At 41.9% G+C, this 21,305-nt stretch overlaps 1 protein-coding gene across 3 annotated transcripts in view; it reads left to right on the top strand.

Annotated features, from left to right (window-relative positions):
* SIN3A (SIN3 transcription regulator family member A) overlaps window positions 1-21,305 on the top strand; it is a 64,855-nt gene that overhangs the window by 23,706 nt on the left and 19,844 nt on the right. For all 3 annotated transcript variants that reach the window (XM_081049985.1, XM_081049984.1, XM_081049986.1), the window contains 12 exons: window positions 380-559; window positions 4,907-5,013; window positions 5,643-5,925; window positions 6,937-7,188; window positions 7,747-7,899; window positions 8,040-8,198; window positions 9,980-10,069; window positions 12,221-12,339; window positions 12,921-13,131; window positions 13,409-13,525; window positions 18,007-18,245; window positions 19,780-19,963. In XM_081049985.1, coding sequence (XP_080906111.1) covers window positions 380-559; window positions 4,907-5,013; window positions 5,643-5,925; window positions 6,937-7,188; window positions 7,747-7,899; window positions 8,040-8,198; window positions 9,980-10,069; window positions 12,221-12,339; window positions 12,921-13,131; window positions 13,409-13,525; window positions 18,007-18,245; window positions 19,780-19,963 — 2,094 coding nt within the window. The remainder of the gene's footprint in view (window positions 1-379; window positions 560-4,906; window positions 5,014-5,642; window positions 5,926-6,936; window positions 7,189-7,746; window positions 7,900-8,039; window positions 8,199-9,979; window positions 10,070-12,220; window positions 12,340-12,920; window positions 13,132-13,408; window positions 13,526-18,006; window positions 18,246-19,779; window positions 19,964-21,305) is intronic.

The following is a 21,305-nucleotide window of genomic DNA, read 5'->3' on the forward strand; positions in this document are numbered from 1 at the left end:
GTTAGGAAACTTTCATAGTGACTGGACATTGTAATTTTATATCTGTAAAATCCAATAATGAAAATTACGGGCTTAGGTATTTTTTTATTTCACTTATCTAGTAATTCATTTTTATTCTGTTTTACACAAGAAAATGGATTGGAATTTAAGAAAAAATAAAAACTGGTACTTAACCACAGATAGTTTAAGAAGTATGGAGCTGTGTAATATATAACAATGCAGAGAATGCTATTATAATTTTGGTGGGCTCTTATCTCACCGATTCCATCTTGTCGGAAATTTGGATTTCTAGTTAATTATCTTTGTGTATGCAAAGGTACGCATGCGTGATCTTGAATGCACAATCTTGAACTTCCTGTGTGTACTCTGTCCACTGCAGGTTTCAGCTGTGCCGCAGGGCTCCAGTGGCAGCCATGGGCCCACCATAGCAGCGGTGCACAGCAGCCATCATCACCCAGCAGCCGTGCAGCCTCACGGAGGCCAGGTGGTCCAGAGTCACGCTCACCCAGCCCCGCCTGTCGCACCAGTGCAGGGACAGCAGCAGTTTCAGAGGCTCAAGGTGGTATTCATCTCCTTTTCTTCTGTCACGAAGTTTGTCTTCTAGCAGCAGCATGGGCTTCAGTTGTTAACAGTGGTGGTATCGCTTTCTTTTTAACTTTTTTTTTATGTATATAAATATAAATTATATTGGGGAACAGTGTGTTTTTCCAGGGCCCATCAGCTCAGCTCCAAGTCCAGTGGCCGTTTTCAATCTCAGTTACAGGGGGCGCAGCCCAGCATCCCATGTGGGAATTGAACCGTATTGTTGAGAGCTCATGCTCTAACCAACTGAGCCATCTGGCCGCCCCTCCAGCAGCTCAGTGGCAGCTCATTGTCTTCAATCTAGTGGAGGGCGCAGCTCACTGGCCCATGTGGGCATCGAACCAGCAACCCTGTTGTTCAGAGCTCACGTTCTAACCAACTGAGACATCTGGCCACCCAGTGGTACAGCTTTTAACACACCAATAAGGGCTCCTCAGTCACAGGAAGTTTTACTTTGTTTTTGTTTTGAAACCCACTTAGATTCCCCATCATAGCACCAGTGCCTGATTGAGATAATAACTCCAAGAAACGTTATTGAGAATGGATGAATGCATGGCACTCGGATGTATCAGGATTGAGGAGCTATTTTCATACGAAATTAGCAAAGTCCACTTTCTGGATGCCTCCTTTTGAACTGGTAGTTCTTAATTCTCAGGGTGGTGTAAGGTTTTATGGAGCATACACATGGTTGGCTAAAGTCCAGTACAGTAAATGGGCCCAGTATTTATTATCTTTTGGGTTGATTCTCTTAAATTCCTGTTTATGAATAATGGAATTGGCTATCATCTTCGAGTTCATCCTTAGTAAAACACACACCTTTTTGGGGAACCTTTATAAAGATAGAGGAAGATTCTAATTGTGAATGAAGCATTAGTGTTTTAATCTGTTCTGCTGAGTATGTGCTGTAGGTTTTCAGTGCTTTGAAATTCATGAGGCATCTGTGGAGAAGTGACGCTTGTTTTCCCAGCTAACCTTTTTTCTGTGCTTACTTCAGTGCTGTTTTTTTAAACGTGTGATGCAGCAAGTGTGTCAGATTTCAGTTTTTCTAATTTTACATTTATGTAAAATTTAAACTCAAGTGCAGGAAATAACAAAATTAAAGAACTATAGAGATAAGATGTTGAATCTTTATTTGGTCCTGTCAGCCTAATTATATCAAGCAGCTTGCAGGTAGGAGTGAACAAATACCTCGGCTTTCTGTTCTCCTTGGTACTTAGTCTAGTTCTCCCTCACCCTGTCCTCCTTAGTTTGGGTTCTCAGGAACTTGTTTAATTTTGGTCTTAAGGAAAGTTAAATGCTACATAAATATAAAGCATACCAAAGCTAAGCGATATAGAGGGATTTTGTAAAATTTGCTTTGTCTATATTAGCTTAAGTAATTAAAAGTTGACTGTATTTAAGCATAGTCTTTATAGTACAGATTATTTTAGCCCAAAATTTCACTCTGGGCTCCGTCCTGGGGAAAAGGTGTATAAGCTATATTGATGTTTTCCTCATGACATTTTTATTCTCTGCTTGTGTAGTGATGTCTGTGTACCAAAGTGTAGTATTGCTATAGACTTAGCACTTCACCAAGCCCTGAAAAATACTGTTTAAAACTTGGTTTGTTGTGATTTCATTTCATATTAATATAGTATTCAGCATTTAATACCTTAATGTTGCAAAAGAGCTTAAAACTTGCTATTAATTAACAAAAATGTGTTTATGGCTTTTGTCAGCCAGCTCCATCAAAGCACAGCTCCTGTTTTACTCACCTTCCTCACTCTGTTATAAGTAGGTAGATTGTGCTTTGTTTGTGTTAGAGAAACTGTCAAGGAAGCGAGAAAGGGCTTTGGAGTTGAGGTTATAGAATGAGTCATGGGTGGAGTTAGGACTTCTTGCTCTGTTCTTGTAGTTACAAGCTCTGTACGATTCCTGAACACGGTAACTTGTTGCATTTTCTTTCTCATGAGGAGAGGTAAAATGCTTTCCTGTGCCTCCATGCAATCTCATTCGGTATTCCCACATTGCCTGCCATGTTTGGCTCAGTCTTAAAACGCTTTACAAGCATTTGAATCAACTTCCGTAAACCATTTAATTCTATAGTAAGGAAGTGTCCAGTGAGAACGTGTAGGTTATTTTAGGCATCAATATTGTCTACACATTTTTGTCTTTGGCACACTGATGACAAGGAAAATTTGAATAATGAGGCTTATTTGGTGTGATTTAGTTATTTGTTGAATGCCAGCAGCATAAATATCTGGCACATGTTTAGCAAGTTCTCTTCACAGTTGTTTGTGTTTGTCTCCCCAACAAGATTATGAGTTTCAGGAGGTTAGGGACTTTAATGTAATAAATGCTTGTTGAAGTGAGCCAGGAAAATGCATCAGCAGAATTGAGGGGTGTACCCTAGTACCTCCTTAAATGTGTAGTTCCAAGGGGTTTTCTTCTACCGTGTTTCCCCGAAAATAAGACCTAGGTAGACAGTCAGCTCTAATGCACCTTTTGGAGCAAAAAAATAAGACCCGGTTTTATTTTACTATAAGACCCAGTCATATAATATAATTATAATATAATACAGTACAATAAAATACCGGGTATAATATAATGCCGGGTATAATATAATATAATATAATATAATATAATATAATATAATACCAGGTCTTATATTAATTTTTGCTCCAAAAGACGCATTAGAGCTGATGGTCCAGCTAGGTCTTATTTTCGGGGAAACATAGTAGCTGTGGTTCCTAGAACTGTATACATGCCTTTGAACTATATTTCAGGTAGTGAGAGAATTTTCTCATTGTTCTTACATGCAGGTGTCTCATTTATAATATGCATGTCAAGTTGATGTTTTTAAAGCATAGTGCTGTTTTATAACTAATTTTTAAACAGTGGTTCACTATAACCCATACCTGTTCTTCCAAACGCACACACATCACATATTTCTTTCCAGGTTTCTGCACTTTTTCTTTCTCTGTAGTAATAACATACCATGTGTGCTCTTGTTTAAATTTTTGGTGTTTGTTTATTTTTCAAACTGTTCATTTTTGTGAAGACCCAAATAATTTATAATTTAGTGAATGCACTTCCCTTATCCCCCATATTAGTCAATCCCCAAAATGACACTTCTACCTCCTAAAAAGCTTTTCAATCTGTCCATTTCTCCCTGTTTCTTTAGTCCAGGGGTGTCCAAACTGCTGCCCGTGGGCCAACTGCGGCCCATGATCCATTGTTAATTGGCCCGCAGCAAATTCCAAAAATATATTTAGTTTACTTAAATAAACCAGGTGAGGCAATACGGACTTCACCTCGAGTGAGTGGCCCGGCTGTTTGTGTATTTTACCGCATATGGACCTTGGTGAAAAACGTTGAAAAAGTTTGGACACCCCTGGTTTAGTCAATACGAGAATTCAAGCCACTATTGTTCACATGTGAGTTAGCCGTAGAGCATAACTGGTTTTCCTGGTACCTTCAGTCTTTCCTCCCTTTGCACCAATTGGTTCTCAGCACTGTAGCTCAGCTGAGTGCACTGAGATGCAGATGATAAAAATCTCAATTGCTTTCTAACAGGATTTACAAGGCCTGCTTCCTCTCTCGTGCATTTCTCGTTGCTCTTCGTCCACCATTCCTCCTCTCCATCCCAAATCCTCCAGCCAAACTAAACTGTTCTCAGTTTCCCCATGTACCATAAGGTGGTGTGTCCTCTCTAGCATTTTGCCCATGCTGCTTCCTCTGATTTTCTTCATAGGTCTTCACTTTTGCTAATTTGTACTCATGCTTAGTACTCAGTTTAGACATTGCTTCCTGGGAAAGAAAGCCTTTGTGCCCTTCTCATGTGCTCTCTGGGTGTTGAGTGATTATCCACTTACCCACTGTGTGAGGATTCCCAGCTAGATATGAATGAACTAACATAGAGCACGGTGTGTGGCTTGTTTGTCACTGATCCTTAGTTCCTCACGTTGGCCCTGATGGAGCATGTTGTGGCTTTAATAGATTTTGCGAAATGAATAAATGAACGAATGAGTGATATATTAATGTGATTATTCTTCACTAATCATTTTCTCCAAGATTATCCAAGGCAAGGCTATAGATTTTGAGTTGATTTTTATTTGAAGTTTGAGTTTTATTATGGGCATCCATACTAATATTTTGGTTTATGACAGCGACGCCTTACCATTTGCTTGGCCACCGCACCTGGTTCATACTGATTTTTAATACTTTCATGTATATTTATTGTATATTTCTATTTCACTTACTATGTTAATTTTATTTGGGCATAAATCATTTTTTTTTTTTTTTTATAATTCTTGGCTTATTTTCTTTTTATAACTTTCCTCAGGTGGAGGATGCGCTGTCCTATCTTGACCAGGTGAAGCTGCAATTTGGTAGTCAGCCTCAGGTCTACAATGATTTCCTTGACATCATGAAGGAATTTAAATCTCAGAGGTAAAAGATGTATGTGGTTACACTCAAGCTTTGTGCTTGGAATGTTGATTTTGGGGGGAGGATATAGTTTATTCTCATCTCCTGAAAGACAAAGGATGCCCTCGTTTGGGGGGTTAATTTTCAGGGTCTTTTTATTTTATGTGTTGCTTTATTGAAGAAAATTATAAGCCCTCGATCTTTGTTTTCTCCCTACTGGTAAATTTTTCTTAACTAAAATTTTTCTTAGAACTTAATCAAGGGAGTGGACTGGTCATGATTAGGCTATTTGCTGTTTGAATGAAGGCATACTGCAGTTCTGTCATGGCTCACTGTTAGAGGAGAGTCACTCACCTCTCTGAACATGGAGATCCATGATGATTTATCTGGTGGGCCGCGGGCTGGATCTTGGCATGGGAATTGAAGCTTTAGAGTTACTGAGTATCTCCTTGGTAGGACTGTTTAGAATTGTGACCAAATCTCTTTGTGAAGCTAAATATCTTTGGAATTTCAGAGTTCTTTGTATTCTTTATGTATAACATGCAGCTTGATGTTTATCTATTCTCATGTTCAGAGAACCTAGTGGAATATGAATTTTCCTTCTTACTAGGTGTTTGTTGAGCTTGCCACTTTAATTCTCGTTTTCTCATCAGCATTGACACTCCAGGAGTGATAAGTCGTGTGTCCCAGCTGTTCAAAGGCCACCCCGACCTCATCATGGGCTTCAATACCTTCCTGCCCCCCGGCTACAAGATCGAGGTGCAGACCAATGACATGGTGAACGTAACGACTCCAGGCCAGGTGCACCAGATCCCCACCCACGGCCTCCAGCCCCCGCCTCAGCCAACACCCCAGCATCCTTCCCAGCCTTCAGCCCAGTCAACCCCAGCTCCTGTCCAGCCAGCTCCTCAGCCCCCACCTGCCAAAGTCAGCAAGGTGAGCACTTGGAAAACTGTCACATGAAATGCATCCCTAGAAAACACCCTCCTTTCGCATTTCCCCTTTATACAAGACTTAGATACACATGCTACAGTGGTTTCATTAGAGAGGATGCAGGTCACATCCCTATACAATGGTTCACCTTTATATACCACATACTTAGAGATCTGTTGATTTCAAGACATCGGCAGACTTCAAGGACTGTCTTGCCTCCAACTTCTGCTTATTGAGCCCACGATCATCCCACAGGTGGTGGCTTTGTGTAGTAGCACTTTGACAACAAAGGCAGGAATGGTCAGCTTCTGCTGCTGCCTGCACGGTCATTGTTTTACAGAAGTCACTCGGTTTACAGAGTAGCTCACACCAAGCTGAGCGAAAGGTCCTGCTGATGACGATGTTCTGATGACGAGGATGGGGTGTTCTTGGCCTAGAACTGCACTGTGATACAGCAGCCACCAGCCCTGTGGGGCTATATTTAAATTTAACTTATTTAAGATAAATTCCGTTCTTCAGTTGCACTAGTATTTCACGTGCTCAGGAGCCTTGTGTGTCTGGTGTGGGTCACACAGGACAGTAAATACAGAACTTCTTTCTGTCATTTCAGAATTCTGGTGGGCAGAGCTGGTTTTTAGAAGATTTTTATGTGGAGTTATTGCAATAATTGAATTGTTTTGACGTTAAAGATCATTGTAGAATGAGGTCTTTTTCTATTCTATTTGTACCTGTTGAGCCTAGTGAGCTTAAAATTGCATATGAAAAATTCTTCCTTGTATCTACTTTCAAGGTTGTACTTAGAAACTTTGAGACTGAAATATTTGTATTAGAATGTGTGAACCCTCCGCACCTCCCACCCCTGCCCAGTGTGATTTGAGTTGGGCTAAAATGGCCTGGCCAGAGGAAATAAAGGATATAAGTTGATCAGATACCTTGCTTCTCTTTAGTTTGAATTTCTTTCCTATGTCTAACCATCTGTGTTCCGGAGGAGAATAAAGACTTTTTTCTTTTTAGCCTTCCCAACTACAAGCACATACTGCAGCCAGTCAGCAGACTCCCCCACTCCCACCATATGCATCCCCACGTTCTCCACCTGTCCAACCTCACACACCAGTGACAGTCTCATTGGGAACGGCCCCATCCTTGCAGAACAATCAGCCTGTGGAGTTCAATCATGCCATCAACTATGTTAATAAGATCAAGAACAGGTTCCAGGGCCAACCAGACATCTACAAAGCATTCCTGGAGATTTTGCACACGTATCAGGTAAGAGAGTTGCCTTTTCAACCTGTTGTTACCAGGTCAACTTCTGAGGGTATCTAGTCCGAGAAGAAGTTGAATAACTGTTTCTGTGCTCACTAATTCTTACTGAAAATGAGTTAGAAACCATGATACATGTTTATAATACGTGTGATTGCTTGGCTTTAATTGCCTTGTAGCAGACAGTCAGGATTTTTTAAAGTTATGCCCTGGCAAACGAATGCTTATTTATGTGGGAAGTTCAGAAGATGACTTGTGTAGTATATAGTTAATTTTCAGTAGAAGGAGGAGAAATTCTGTTCTTTGTTTCATTAATTGGTAGTAGTCCCCTGAGCATTCACACATTAACGTCCCTAGTTTTAAAAGGAATGGCCAGGTCCATCTTCCACTCCTTCAACTTACAAGCTTGCAGTTAAAACAGTTTCTGAGAACACAGACTTTCTTCATAAGTGCACTCCAAGTAGGTAACATACAGAGCTCCTGTCAGACATCTCAGAGAGCAGAAGTGAGTCATTCCAAACAGTGCTCCTCCAGTATGATCTCTTCCCATTTGCAATTTATCAGAAAGAGCAGCGGAATGCCAAGGAAGCTGGAGGAAACTACACTCCAGCGTTGACTGAGCAGGAGGTTTATGCCCAGGTGGCTCGTCTGTTTAAAAATCAGGAAGATCTGTTGTCAGAGTTTGGACAGTTCTTACCAGATGCCAACAGCTCAGTGGTAAGTTGTATTGATAAGAACTGTACACTATTTAGAATTATTAGATAAGTTAGGAAGCTGGAATGGGGTGGGGGACTTTTTCTAAATGATACTTACTTGCTTTGATGAGCGCATTAATCTCTTTCATGTGTCTTAATTAGCTTTTAAGCAAAACAACTGCTGAGAAGGTTGATTCTGTGAGAAATGATCACGGAGGCACTGTGAAGAAGCCCCAACTGAACAACAAGCCACAGAGGCCCAGCCAGAACGGCTGCCAGATCCGTAGGCACTCTGGCACGGGGACCACCCCCCCGGTGAAGGTGAGAACGGGCAGCCACCGCTGGCCTTGACTTCCAGGAGCAGTTTTAGTGCACAGGTTCTCTGGGGTTGGTCCCGTGTTCTGTCCTGAGCCTGCTGACGGTTGGATCTGGATGCTCAGAGTGGGGTGGTCTAGGTCTCAGAAACTCAGCGCCAAGCTTCTTACGTGGCTTTGCAAGAATGTTAGAATGTTAGAATACTAGTAATTACTCAGATCACTGTGCTTTTTTGAGTTTTTACTGGTTTTCTCTATATTTTTTCTCTCTGCTGTTAGCTGTCATTTATTTTTTTTGTTTTGTTTTCTGCCAATGGTTTCTGAGACTTATTTTTTCCCTTCTGATTTGATGCCATAAACCTGCCTTGTCCTAAGAAATAAGATTATTATGTCTGATAATTATTTCAGAAATAAGTCAATGGTCTTTGAAGTCCTCCTGTGAGGAAAGTGCGAGTGCTCTTGTGAAATAGGTTAGAGGCCTGTCGAGCCCATGGTCCCGTCCTGTTGTTGGGTTGCCAGACCTTGTCTCCAAGGTCAGACCTCAGGGCTATAACAGAAGGAGCTCTTAAACTCCTGTTAGGGACCTGTCATATGATGCCCCTTGTTACAGCAAACACTGCTGATCTGCCTGCAGAAAGCCAGGCCGGTCCCATCCTCGTTTGTGGTGCAGCTGGCCTAGGGAAAGGGCTGATATTGGTACTGAACGTGCTTCGGTTCATTCTAAAGCAGTATACAGCACGGAAGAGAGGAAAGGCACGTCTGCAGAATTTAATTAAAGAACAAAAGCCAGTGGAATTACTAATAGTGAGAGGTGATAGGTGAACAGGCAGATAACTCATAGACTGACGTGTTGGGTGTTGCTGACACTTTTGAAGGACTTTTTTAGTGCTTGTAATGGTTTCTCCTTTCAAAGCAAGTTAAACATAGTAATAGTTTCTATTTCTTCACTTCGGTAAAGAATATTATTTATGTGAGTAGCAATAATCAGGTCAGTAGATCTCCCTTCATGAGTTGGTCTCCTCCCGCACTTTATCCCCACAGATGGAAACACTATATTGGGGGTTAGAATTCCCTGCCTGCTTTTTCCTTGGGCACTGGAAGCAGTGGCTTCTCAGCCGGGGAACTCTGGGTGCAAAGGTGAATGTTGCTTCTCCCAAAGTCTGTACATTTCTTCACGGATCCCTGAGAGGTGGCATTTTAAGAGTAAATTATCGCCTGACAATATGTCATGGCCTGTCCTTTTCCTTTGAAATTGGTCTGAGTGGATATTGCTGACAAGACAGGTATTTCTTCTGTTAGAAAAATTAGCTATGCTTTTTTTCCCCCTGAATTTTTAAATTGAAAGATAAAGGTTAAAGATTGATTTCTATCCACTCTAGGCTGTATACTCCAGCTGTTTTTACAAACAGCCTCTTTTGCCTCCTCAGCTAGGAAGACAAGGCAGTGGCATTGGGATCTAAATAAAGTTACTTTGGGCCCTTGGAATAAATAAGGATGTTAAGTGTAATATCATTGTAATGCTGGGACCATTTGCAGAGAGAATCTTTGGGGAGTGGACATTTGTGAATCTCTGGGGAAAAACAGATAAGCAAACTGCAATAGAGAAGACGTGTGGAAGTCTCGTAGGGTGCAAAGCGAGTTGGGTAGGGACTTTAATTCTCTCATTCATTGCAAATTGTTAATCAGCAATGATCAATGAAGAACGCAGTGAACACAGCTGGAAATACAATTCAGAGGAGCCCACCATTTGAATCTTACACATTTGTGGGTTTTTTCGTGTTTTTGCAGAAGAAACCCAAACTGCTTAACCTGAAGGATTCTTCTATGGCAGATGCCAGCAAGCATGGTGTAGGAACCGAATCATTATTTTTTGATAAGGTGAGTAAATGAATGAGTTAGATTTAATATCGACTGTTAATGCCAAAAGAAAATTACCCCATCCCCAAGAAGATTTTGCTTCAGCAGCGTCAAGCTGATTAGGACGTTCCACAACTTAACATAGTTTCCAGGTTGTAGGTCCTTTCAGTCTACTAGAACTATTGGCACAACCAGAGAAATGGTATTTTGTCTGCTTTGGTTTTGTGAAATCGTTTGCAAGAAATAAAACATTTACCCTCGTAAAAGACAGCTTTAACAACAAGCATGCTCTAAATACTCTCCAAAAATGTCTGGGAACGCCCAGTTGCAAGTGTCCAGGTCTGTATAGTGGGGGGTGTCAGTGCGCCAGTTGTTGAGGACTTAAGGTGACTTGTCATCTTGTAATTGCTTGTGATCCTTGTTCGCAGTGTTGCCTCTAGGGTTCCTGGGGATTCTGATTTAATTGTATGTTGTCACAGCTCCCCAGGGGATTCTAATGAGTAGCCTGCGTTGCGCTCGCTGGTGTCAGTGGTGGGTGTTGTGGGGATGTTTGACTTCTCCTGTGTCTGACTTCCTCCTTGGAGGCAAGTGGGTGATTAGCAGCTGGTAACCGTCAGGCTTCTCACTGGCAGGAGCCAGCTTGGCTTGATCTGCTGGTGGTTTGCCCTTGTCTTGCACCTCTGGGTTCCTGCAGAAGGGTGAATGATTTAGCATCTCCATGGTTGATGCCTCCTCATCGCTCTCTAGCTGCCTGTGCTCATGTGAGCTGTTCGGCCCAGCAGTCAAGAGTCTCTGGCTCTGATTTGAGTCATGTCTGAGGGCTGCCCGGTCATTTGGATGTTTTTAGGGCAAATGTAGAAGTCCAGGTCACAACCAACAAATGGCAAAGAAAGAGTGGGGCGACTGAACAAGTTCCTTTTTTAAAAAGGATATATATAAATCTACTGTGTTTTCCCGAAATTAAGACCTAGCTGGACAATCAGCTCTAATGCGTCTTTCGGAGCAAAAATTAATATAAGACTCGGTCTTAGTTTACTGTAAGACCAGGTCTTATATAATATAATTATAATTATAATACAATATAATAATACCGGGACTTACATTTTTGCTCCAAAAGAGCCTTTAGAGCTGATTGTCCAGCTAGGTCTTATTTTCAGGGAAACATGGTAGTACAAAAAGGGCAGTGCTCTTTCCTCTTTGGCTTTGAAAGTACATATTCCATATACTGTCTACCGATTGACAGTTACAGAAAGTACATGGGAGCCTAGAGAAGGGGCTGATAAAGCAGTTGGTTTGGTGAGGGTCTGCAGTCCCCACTAAAGGACCACGGTGCTAAATAGTTACTTTTGATACCGAAACTCCAAGTGGCTCATATAGCCAGGCTAGTTTTACTTTGTCTATGCCAATCAACAAAGATTTTTGGATACTCAAATGCTCAGTATTATAAACGGAAGAAGGAAAAGGATCAGGTCAGAGGACAGAAGTATCTTATCATTATTTGGGGTGGCCGGTTAACCCAGTTGGTTAAAGCGTGGTGCTGGTAGCACCAAGGTTGCCAGTTCGATCCCCGCATGGGCCACGGTGAGCTGTGCCCTCCTTTAAAAAAAAAAAAAAAAAGAGAGCGACAAAGAAGGAAAAAGAAAATATCATTATTAAAGGTTTACCAGAGTTTGAAAACAGTGTTGACAAAGATTCTTGCTGTAAAACATGTTAGAGGAAACAGAAGATTGGGTAACTCTGATTTTGGTCTGGAAAGTCAAGCATATGGGAAGGTAAATATCTTCTTTACTCCAGGATCTCGTTTTGAAAAATTTTTTATTATGGAAAATTTTAAACATATGTGAAATTAAAAGAGAATAGTAAAATGATGCCTCGTGCCCATCGTCCAGCTTCAGCAGTTCCCAACTGCTAGCCAGTATACTTCCTTCATATGCATTCTCACCTACCCCAGATTTTTTGGCCACAGATCGCAGATAGTATTTTATTCATAAGTGTTTTACTAAATTTCCCTTTAAAATAATACTATTTTTCACACCGTCCAATATCACATCTAGAAAACTAGTATTAATTCTTTAGTCTCGTCACATAACTTCAGATTTCCCCAGTCATTTAAAAGCGATCCGGGATCTCTGGATTCCCCACTGAATGATCTCTCCTCGGTTGTCCCCTAAGGTCCGCAAGGCGCTGCGGAGCACGGAGGCCTACGAGAACTTCCTGCGCTGTCTTGTCATCTTTAACCAAGAGGTGATCTCTCGGGCTGAGCTTGTGCAGTTAGTCTCTCCTTTCCTGGGGTAAGTGGACTTGAGAGGCTTAGCCCTGATACATGACATGGGAGTGAAATAAAACTTAGTTTGTGAGAGTATGTGATAGGCAAAATTCATTTGATTGTGCGGAGTCGGTTGGTTTATAAAACTTCTGTCAAGAGAGTCTTCCAAGAAGTCTTGTAATTCACCTCTAGAGACGAAAAAATAGAGAGGGCATTGGCCAAGATTAGTGGTCTCCTGGTCCCCTGCCCGGTGTTGGATGTTTATAGAGACCAGTCTCTTTCAGGGTTCTAGAATCTTGACTGTATTTGACAACCTAAGAATTATCTGAATATTGATGCAATATTCTTGATCCGAAGAGTGGCTGGTCACTGTCTAGTTTCAGTGCAGTTCTTCCTTCACCACCTTCATTCATCTTAGAGCACTCTGTAAGACCAGGAGAAACCAGATGCTCAGAAGCAGTGCTTCTGAGGCAGGAAATAGTCGTTGTCCTTGTAATTGGTCCCTTGTCGCAGCGTTCTGACCCAGCATCAAATAGTAGTAGCCGGACTTCAGGATAACTGCATCGTGCTTCTGATTGCTCATCAGTGTTTGGTTTGATTCTTCAGGAAATTCCCTGAACTGTTTAACTGGTTTAAAAACTTTCTGGGCTATAAGGAGTCTGTACATCTGGAAACCTTTCCAAAGGAACGAGCCACAGAAGGCATTGCCATGGAGATAGATTATGCCTCTTGTAAACGGTTGGGTTCCAGCTACCGAGCCCTCCCAAAGAGTTACCAGCAGCCCAAGTGTACAGGACGGACTCCTCTCTGTAAAGAGGTAAGACCTTCCCCAGAGGATCAACCCCGAATCCTCCGCTTTCTCTAGAAGGCTGTGGTCCTAGGGATCAAGAATTTGTATGAGTGAGGAAATCAAGACCCTTCTCTGTCTTTAAAAAAATGTTTTACACTTACTCATAACCTTTTCCTTACTGATATTTTGTAAACTTGTAATAGTAAATGTTTTTTCCTTCCCCTAGGGTTTTTATCTTTTTATTGAGGATGTTTAATCACCAGGAAGCTTTGTCAGACTTCTGTTTCTCTTCTTTTACCTAAAGGTTTTAAATGATACCTGGGTTTCCTTCCCTTCCTGGTCTGAGGACTCCACCTTTGTTAGTTCCAAAAAAACTCAATATGAAGAACATATCTATCGTTGTGAAGATGAACGCTTTGAGGTACAAGCTCCTCTTATCATTTGAAGTTTGGGGAAATGAAAGATGCTAAATGATAAGATATTTTAAGTACGTATCTGTGAGGGTTGGCTTTTAAGACTGAAGATCCAGAGACTCACATTCTTTTGTGGTAGATGTTTGTTGTGCTTATCATGCTTTATGAGCTTGTAATATTTTTTATGACAAATGTGATTTATCTAGGCCACTTTAATCCTCCTAATTGAAATTATCCATTGATGGCTGAATAATAATCCTTTGAATTTTTAACGGCATTGTAAAGGTTACTGTATTTTACATGGTATATAAACAGCATCACAAGGCTATCTTGAAGCTGTTTGAAATTATTTAAAGTGTGTATTGTTATTCTTAGGTGGTTAGCAAACCAGCTCTTCTGTGAGAACTGGAATTCTCTCATATTTCTGATGTTGATTTGGCTCCTTTTGAAACAGTTAAATTAGGGACTTTATCTTAATAAAGTAGGTGAGAAGGGATGAGCTGGTAGAGCTCTATATCAGGAAATGGGAGTACTAAAAGTGGAATCCCCGGTGTGCTTAAATGTTCAGCTCACTGATAACCATCAACAAAAAAGGGAATGTTATTAATGTATCTAAAGAGGTAAAATTACATGTATTTAACATAACATATTTAACATATTATAGAAAACTGACTGGCCCTGCTTATTCTCTGGGTGGTGCTGTCTTGCTCTTTTTCAAATCCATACTGATTTAGCACTCTGGCAGTTACCCCTCAGACCCGCTCTGGCTGCTTCCGGCATGTTTTTGTTTGTTTGTTTGTTTGTTTGTTTAGTTTCAGGTGCACAAAACAATGCACTAACAATAGTTAGACATTTACCATTTATATCCCTCACACTGTGTCCACCCCCCACCCCCTATCCACTATCCCTCTGACATCGCACAGAGCCATTACATTTCCACTGTCTCTATTCCTAATGCTGTACTCTGCTTCTTGTAAGTATATACCTACATATATATATATATACACACACACACACACACACACACACACACACACACACATATATATAAAAACTTGTAATTGACACTCATTATTGTTCAGCTTCAGCTTCAGGTGTACAGTGCAGTCAGTGGTCAGGCATCTACATCTTCCCTGAAGTGGTCTCCCTAACGAGACAAGTGTCCATCGGATAATCGGGCATGTTTTGAATGAAGAGCCACGTGTTGCTTGGCCACTGGCAGGGTATATGAGGAGTTTCAACCATTTGCAGAAAACTAAATCATGACAGATGTTTACTTCCATGGAAAGTTTTATCAGGCTAAAGAAAGCATTTCTTTGTTACCTATGTTTAGTAAGGTCATCTGAGTTAGAGGAGATTGGCATCTGTTTTTGGTAAGACGTTTCTGTTCGCAACTAATATGTCTGCAAATGAGAGGAAGCATCTTCATTTCCCATTGGTGATTACAGGAGTGAATATAACGGAAGTGTGGTGTGTGCGCCTGTGCGTGTGTGTGCTTAGGATTGGGTGAGGTGGACTAGTTTGAAGGAGCGTTCCTTTATACATCAGGATAGTTTAGTGACCCTGCAATATAGACAACCACCAAATCTCAGTGGCCTGAAGAAACAGATTTATTTCTTAATCTTGCTGCATGTGCATTGATGTTATTAGGGGATTCTGCTCATCAGAATTACTTGAGGACCCAGTCTGATAGGTTGCCACCATCTTGAACATTGCCAGTTACTAGAGTGAAAAAGAGAGCTTAGAAGGTATAATGACGAACGGGGGAAAAGAAGGAGAAGGGACACACGCTAGTATGGGACTAATTAATTTATTTATTTAATATGTAACTATTTAGCAATATGCAATAGCAAAAGACAAAGGCAATTAGTAGAATATACTAATGTTAGAAAGTAAAGGTGGTTCAGACTAAACTGTACACATTGATAACAATGTCATGTCAAAGGAGTACACATACATATAAGTTTAAGAGATCCTAACATATATTTACTATTGATCAAAAATCACTTGGCTACAGACACAACTAACATCACTAAGGAGTGCCCAAAAGCAGTAATAAGCTCTATAGAATAGTAACTATTACAGTAGATGCCAAAAGCTCACCAGAGAACAGCACTAGAAAAGTCATAAATCAAAACCTTGCCAGGTCTGTAGCTGAGAGAAACTCAGGCGTCTCCCACACAGCGGCCTGTTAGTTCCCAAGAATGCTGCTGCTGCTGCTGTTGTCGTTGTTGTTACTAGAAGTTAGGACGCCTTCTGACATTGTAAGCTGCAAGCTGCAGACAAGTTTTCTAGATGCTAACAAGTTTTCAAGAAGGCTAACCATGGGGAACAACACTGGGGAGGCCGGGAACCAGCCAGCCCTCACCAGGTGGTGAGGCTGGTAGTCAGGACATCCCCTGGTGCTGTAAGCTGCGTGTTACTGGAAGTCTTCAAAATGTTAGAATAATGAAAAATCACCAATGACAAATGACGAAATAATAATTAAACTGCCAACTGAGGTCTGTCATGTATTTTCTCAGATGTACCTTCGAGCCAAGTTACTTTTATTTCTTTTTTTTTTTTTTAATTTTATTTTATTGGGGAAGGGGAACAGGACTTTTATTGGTGAACAGTGTGTACTTCTAGAACTTCTTTTTTCCAAGTCAAGTTGTCCTTTCAATCTTAGTTGTGGAGGGTGCCGTTCAGCGTCAAGTTGTTGTCCTTTCAGTCTTAGTTGTAGAGGGCTACCAGGTCCAGTTGCCGTTGCTAGTTGCAGGGGGCACAGCTCACCATCCCTTGCGGGAGTTGAACCGTCAACCTTGTGGTTGAGAGGACGCGCTCCAACCAACTGAGCCATCCGGGAGCTCAGAGGCAGCTCAGCTCAAGGTGCCGTGTTCAATCTTAGTTGCAGGGGGCGCTGTCCACCACCCCTTGCAGGACTCGAGGAATCGAACTGGCAACCTTGTGGTTGAGAGCCCACTGGCCCATGTGGGAATAGAACCAGCAGCCTTCGGAGTTAGGAGCACGGAGCTCTGACTGCCTGAGCCACCGGGCCGGCTCCTGAGCCAAGTTTCTTGTTCCCGCCTCCCCCTCCGGGAATGGCCAGTTCTGGCAGTGTCCGGCAGTCATTGATAAAAAAAAGAAAATGTATTACATATCCGGCCGAAGGGCTAGTTCATCTGGACAAGCAATATCTACTGTTATTGCTTGGGACCTTCAGCCCAAGGTCTTCCAAAGCCTGACAACATGGCTGTCACGTCGTCCTGATATAACTTAGCTACTTCTTCACTTCATCTGCTGATGTGGGCGAAACAGACAGAACAAGGAGGGAATTCTCTCAACCTCTGATCAAGAATTTCTTTAATCCTAAGCTAACCATCACCTCACAGCACAGACAGAACAGCAAATATCATCTCATATCTCCCCTGCTTGAGAAAATGAGACCAAACAGAAAACCTCATCTCATGTCTCTTCTGTTCAGGAGAATGAGACCAAAGGCGGGATTACTCAACCTTTGATCACAGCACAGAAATCACCTCACATGCAGGCACAGATAAAAGCTAATAGATAAAAGCTCACATTAACCAATGAAGGCAAATTTTCCTCAACATCTACCCTACAGAAGAAGGGTCTTGCACTGTTAAAAGCTCTAGCCTAGAAGTAACAAACATTACTTTGACTCACCGATTTACAACTCACTTGCTAGTACTAGTTACATTGTCCCATCCAATCACAAGGGAGCCAGGAAGTTCAGTCCATCTTGTTCCAAAATTGGGGAGAAGGAGACCAGAAATATTTGACAAAATGACTATCACAGTCCCCAAACTAGAAAACTTAGGGAAGCTTCTACAGACATTTGGTTGTAGGCCTTTGAGACTGCTTGTTTGCTTCGTTTTCTCTTTCTCACCTAGAGAATTTTGTGTTAAGCCTAGGGAAAAAATTTACCTCAAAGGCTGCCAGTCATATCCTTGACCACGTCAGGCTAGGCACGCCCTTGCCAGGAATTCAGTGAGAATTGAAATGGGTCCCTACATACACAACTTTGACATCCTCCCGCTTGTCCATCATTTGTTTGTTGTGTGCCAGGCATTGTGCTAGACCAGGGGTGTCCAAACTTTTTTCAATGTTTTTCACCAAGGGTCATATTCAGTAAAATACACAAACAGCTGGGCCACTCACTCGAGATGACGTATTGCCTCACCTAGGTTTATTTAAGTAAACTAAATATATTTTTGGAATTTGCTGCGGGCCAATAAAAAATGGATCGCGGACGGCAGTTTGGACAGCCCTGTGCTAGACCTTTACTTTATGTGGATTGTATCGTTAAACCCAGAAAACAACTTCATGAGAGGAGATCTACTAGTCCTACTTCACTGGTAAGGAAGCAGTCTTACGGCTGGGATGGCAGAGCCAGGATCCCCTCCAGGGAGTGTGACGCCCCACCTTCTACGTCTGATCTCTATTCTGTTCTGGTTGGGTCCTGAACTCCCTTTGTCTTCTTCTTTAGCTTGACGTAGTTTTAGAGACCAATCTGGCAACGATCCGGGTTCTGGAAGCAATACAGAAGAAGCTTTCCCGCTTGTCTGCTGAGGAACAAGCCAAATTCCGCTTGGACAACAGCCTTGGGGGTACATCGGAAGTCATCCATCGGAAAGCACTGCAGAGGATCTACGCTGACAAAGCAGCTGACATTATTGACGGGCTGAGGAAGAACCCCTCCATCGCCGTCCCCATTGTCCTTAAAAGGTACCTGCACAAATGCCCTTCATGCTCTCCTCTGCTTCACGACAGGCTCAGTGTCCATTAAGTGACGCTCTTATTTTCCTGGTTATCCCAGGAGACCACCAGTTCTCCCCATGTGGGTTGAAAATCAGGTGCAGCATGGGATAGTGGAGCTTCCTTTTAAAAAAATAAAAAATGGAACGCTTCATGAATTTAAAAAACAAATGGAATGCTTCACAAATTGGCATGTCATCCTTGCACAGGGGCCGTGCTGATTTTCTTTGTTTCATTCCAATTTTATATAGAGAGGGTGCCAAAAATATGTATACATACTTTATGAAAGGAAAAAACTATTAAAATTGTAATACTCAATATATACTGATAACAAAAGATGAGTACAAGTCAGGTGTATACATTTTTTTGGTACCTCCAGTATGTGCTGCTCAAGTGCGCATGACAGTGGGGCTTCTTGATGGGGTTGTGTATAACCACCAGGAGAGGACAAACCTTGAAAGTCCATAGTGGAATGCTCTGTGTTTGAGGCCATATTTTAAAATATAGAAAAGAACAAAGAAGAAAACCACCACCCACGTTCCTGCCGTTCAGTATGAACTGTTGTACATCTTTGGTTTTTAATAAGAATCACTCCTTGTCTGTGTAAAATTGATATGTATTATTTAAAGAGACTTGGATTTCCATTCCTACCAAGAATGTCTCCTTTTTCAGTCTGTGGCGTGGAGGGATTTCATGCCTATCTATGGCCAGCCATCAGGAAGTGGGCCAGAGCCAGGGCACTCTGGACCACACTGTCAGCCAGCCAGGACCTGGGTCCTTAGTCATGCTGCCCAGTTCCTAGATGCCCCTGTTTTATTGTTCTTCCCTCAAGTGCTGACAGGTGGTTCCTCTTTTTGCCGGTAGCCTTTCACTTGCCTTTGAGATACAGGGTATTCTGCAGTCTCCATGCTGGTTTTGATTTTACTCTCCTCTCTTCTCCTGGAGGGTTAGGATCAGTTGTTCTCATCAGAAGTTTCCAAACTGTGTCCAAAGGAACATTATTGTGCAGGTTCTCTGCCCTTGGACTTCTACATTTACATTAGCAGAGTAAACATTCTTAGAAGTGCTGTAGCAAAGACATTTGTTTAACTTTGCATTAGCTGGCCAAGGAAGAGAACCCCTTTTCAGGGGTATTCCAGGGAGGCTGTTTGAGAAATGACTATTCTAAGTAGGATCTCTGACTTTGGGACAAGTTACTTCCATAAAATCAGTCCTGAATAAATAATCCCTCATATAACAGAGTTCACGACTGGTTTGAATAACATTTATCCCAAGTTGCCAATAATTTTGACAGGCCTTTTTATATCTTTTGACTTTTGAAATCAAGTAAGTATAACATGTTTCTCATTTCTGAACTCTTAATGATTAAGAGGTGCTGTTACCCCACTTCACTGGTCAGGAAACACTTCTGTGTGGCTGTCATGGCAGAGCCAGAATCCCACCCAGGGAGTGTGATGCCCCACATCTGAATTCCCACATCTTGTTTCCACCCCCACCCCTCTAGGTTAAAGATGAAAGAGGAAGAATGGCGAGAAGCTCAGAGGGGCTTTAACAAGGTGTGGAGAGAGCAAAATGAGAAATACTATTTGAAGTCTCTGGACCACCAGGGCATCAACTTTAAACAGAACGACACCAAGGTGCTGAGGTCTAAGAGCTTACTCAACGAGATTGAGAGCATCTATGATGAGGTGAGCAGGAGGTTTCTACGGCTGGGAGAGACTCCCATCTTTGGGTTCAGCATAACTCTGATTCCTGGAAATGACCTGTTAAGTGAAAGTGAGACCCTCTAAGACTCGAATTTTGCTTCATGACTGGTGTAGACTTCTGTTCCTGATTCTACCATTTTAAATCTAAACCTCTCCTTTATCCCTAAGCTGTTTTACTGGTTTCCCAATTTAATACCATGGTGTTAGTTTACTCCACCGCCTCCCTGTCCAACTCCTCTTCCCATCTGTTTCCCTGACAAAATACCTTGTATTCATTTGTATAATCCATCTCAACTTCCCACAGTTTCAACCCTTATCACTGATCCCTAAACTCTTTCTAATCCTTGTTTATTCAGCACACTTACAAGGTTTATGTATATAGTACGGGAGCTAGGATATAGAGATGAATAAGAAATTAATTCTGCTTTCTTTGAGTTCATACAATTAGGTGATGGATAAAAACATAAATGCACTGTGATTGAAAAGTTCCGGGAGCAGACGGGTGGCTCAGTTGGTTAGAGCGCGAGCTCTGGGCATCGGGGCTGCCGGTTTGATTCCCACATGGGCCAGTGAGCTGTGCCCTCTGCAACTAGAATGAAGTCAATGAGCTGCTGCTCAGCTCCTGGGGGGCCAGATGGCTCAGTTGGTTGAAGCGTGGGCTCTCAACCACAAGGCTGCCGATTCGACTCCTCCACTCCCTCCAAGGGATGGTGGGCAGCGCCCCCTGCAACTAACAACGGGGACTGGACCTGGAGCTGAGCTGCGCCTCCACCACTAAGACTGAAAGGACAACAACTTGACTTGGAAAAGTCCTGGAAGTACACACTGTTCCCCAGTAAAGTCCTGTTCCCCTTCCCCAATAAAATCTTTAAAAAAAAGAAAAGAAGTTCGTAGAAGTAGTTTGATCTTCAGTTCTGAAAAAACTTTATTGTGAAAATATCAAATATGGCCGGCCCGGTGGCGCAGGCGGTTGGAGCTCCGTGCTCTTAACTCTGAAGGCTGCGGGTTCGATTCCCACATGGGCCAGTGGGCTCTCAACAAAAAAAAAAATAGTAGTAATTTTAAAAAAAAAAAAAAAAAAAAAGAAAATATCAAATATGGACAAGGGGAGAGAATAGTAAAATTAGTTCTTATATAAACTTAAACATTAACTCCTGTTTGCCCCTGCTATTACATCTTACACCTCTGCACTCCCACCCAGAAATACTTGAAAGTAAATCCCAGATCTCATAGTGTATCCTCCATAAATGCTAATCCACAGTTTTAAAATATGGTCCCAATTCTGTCCCATTGTCCCCTATAAGTCTTTAAAGTCTAGAAGGTA

Source organism: Rhinolophus hipposideros (assembly GCF_964194185.1).
Source record: "Rhinolophus hipposideros genome assembly, chromosome: 5".
Taxonomy (NCBI): Eukaryota; Metazoa; Chordata; class Mammalia; order Chiroptera; family Rhinolophidae; genus Rhinolophus; species Rhinolophus hipposideros.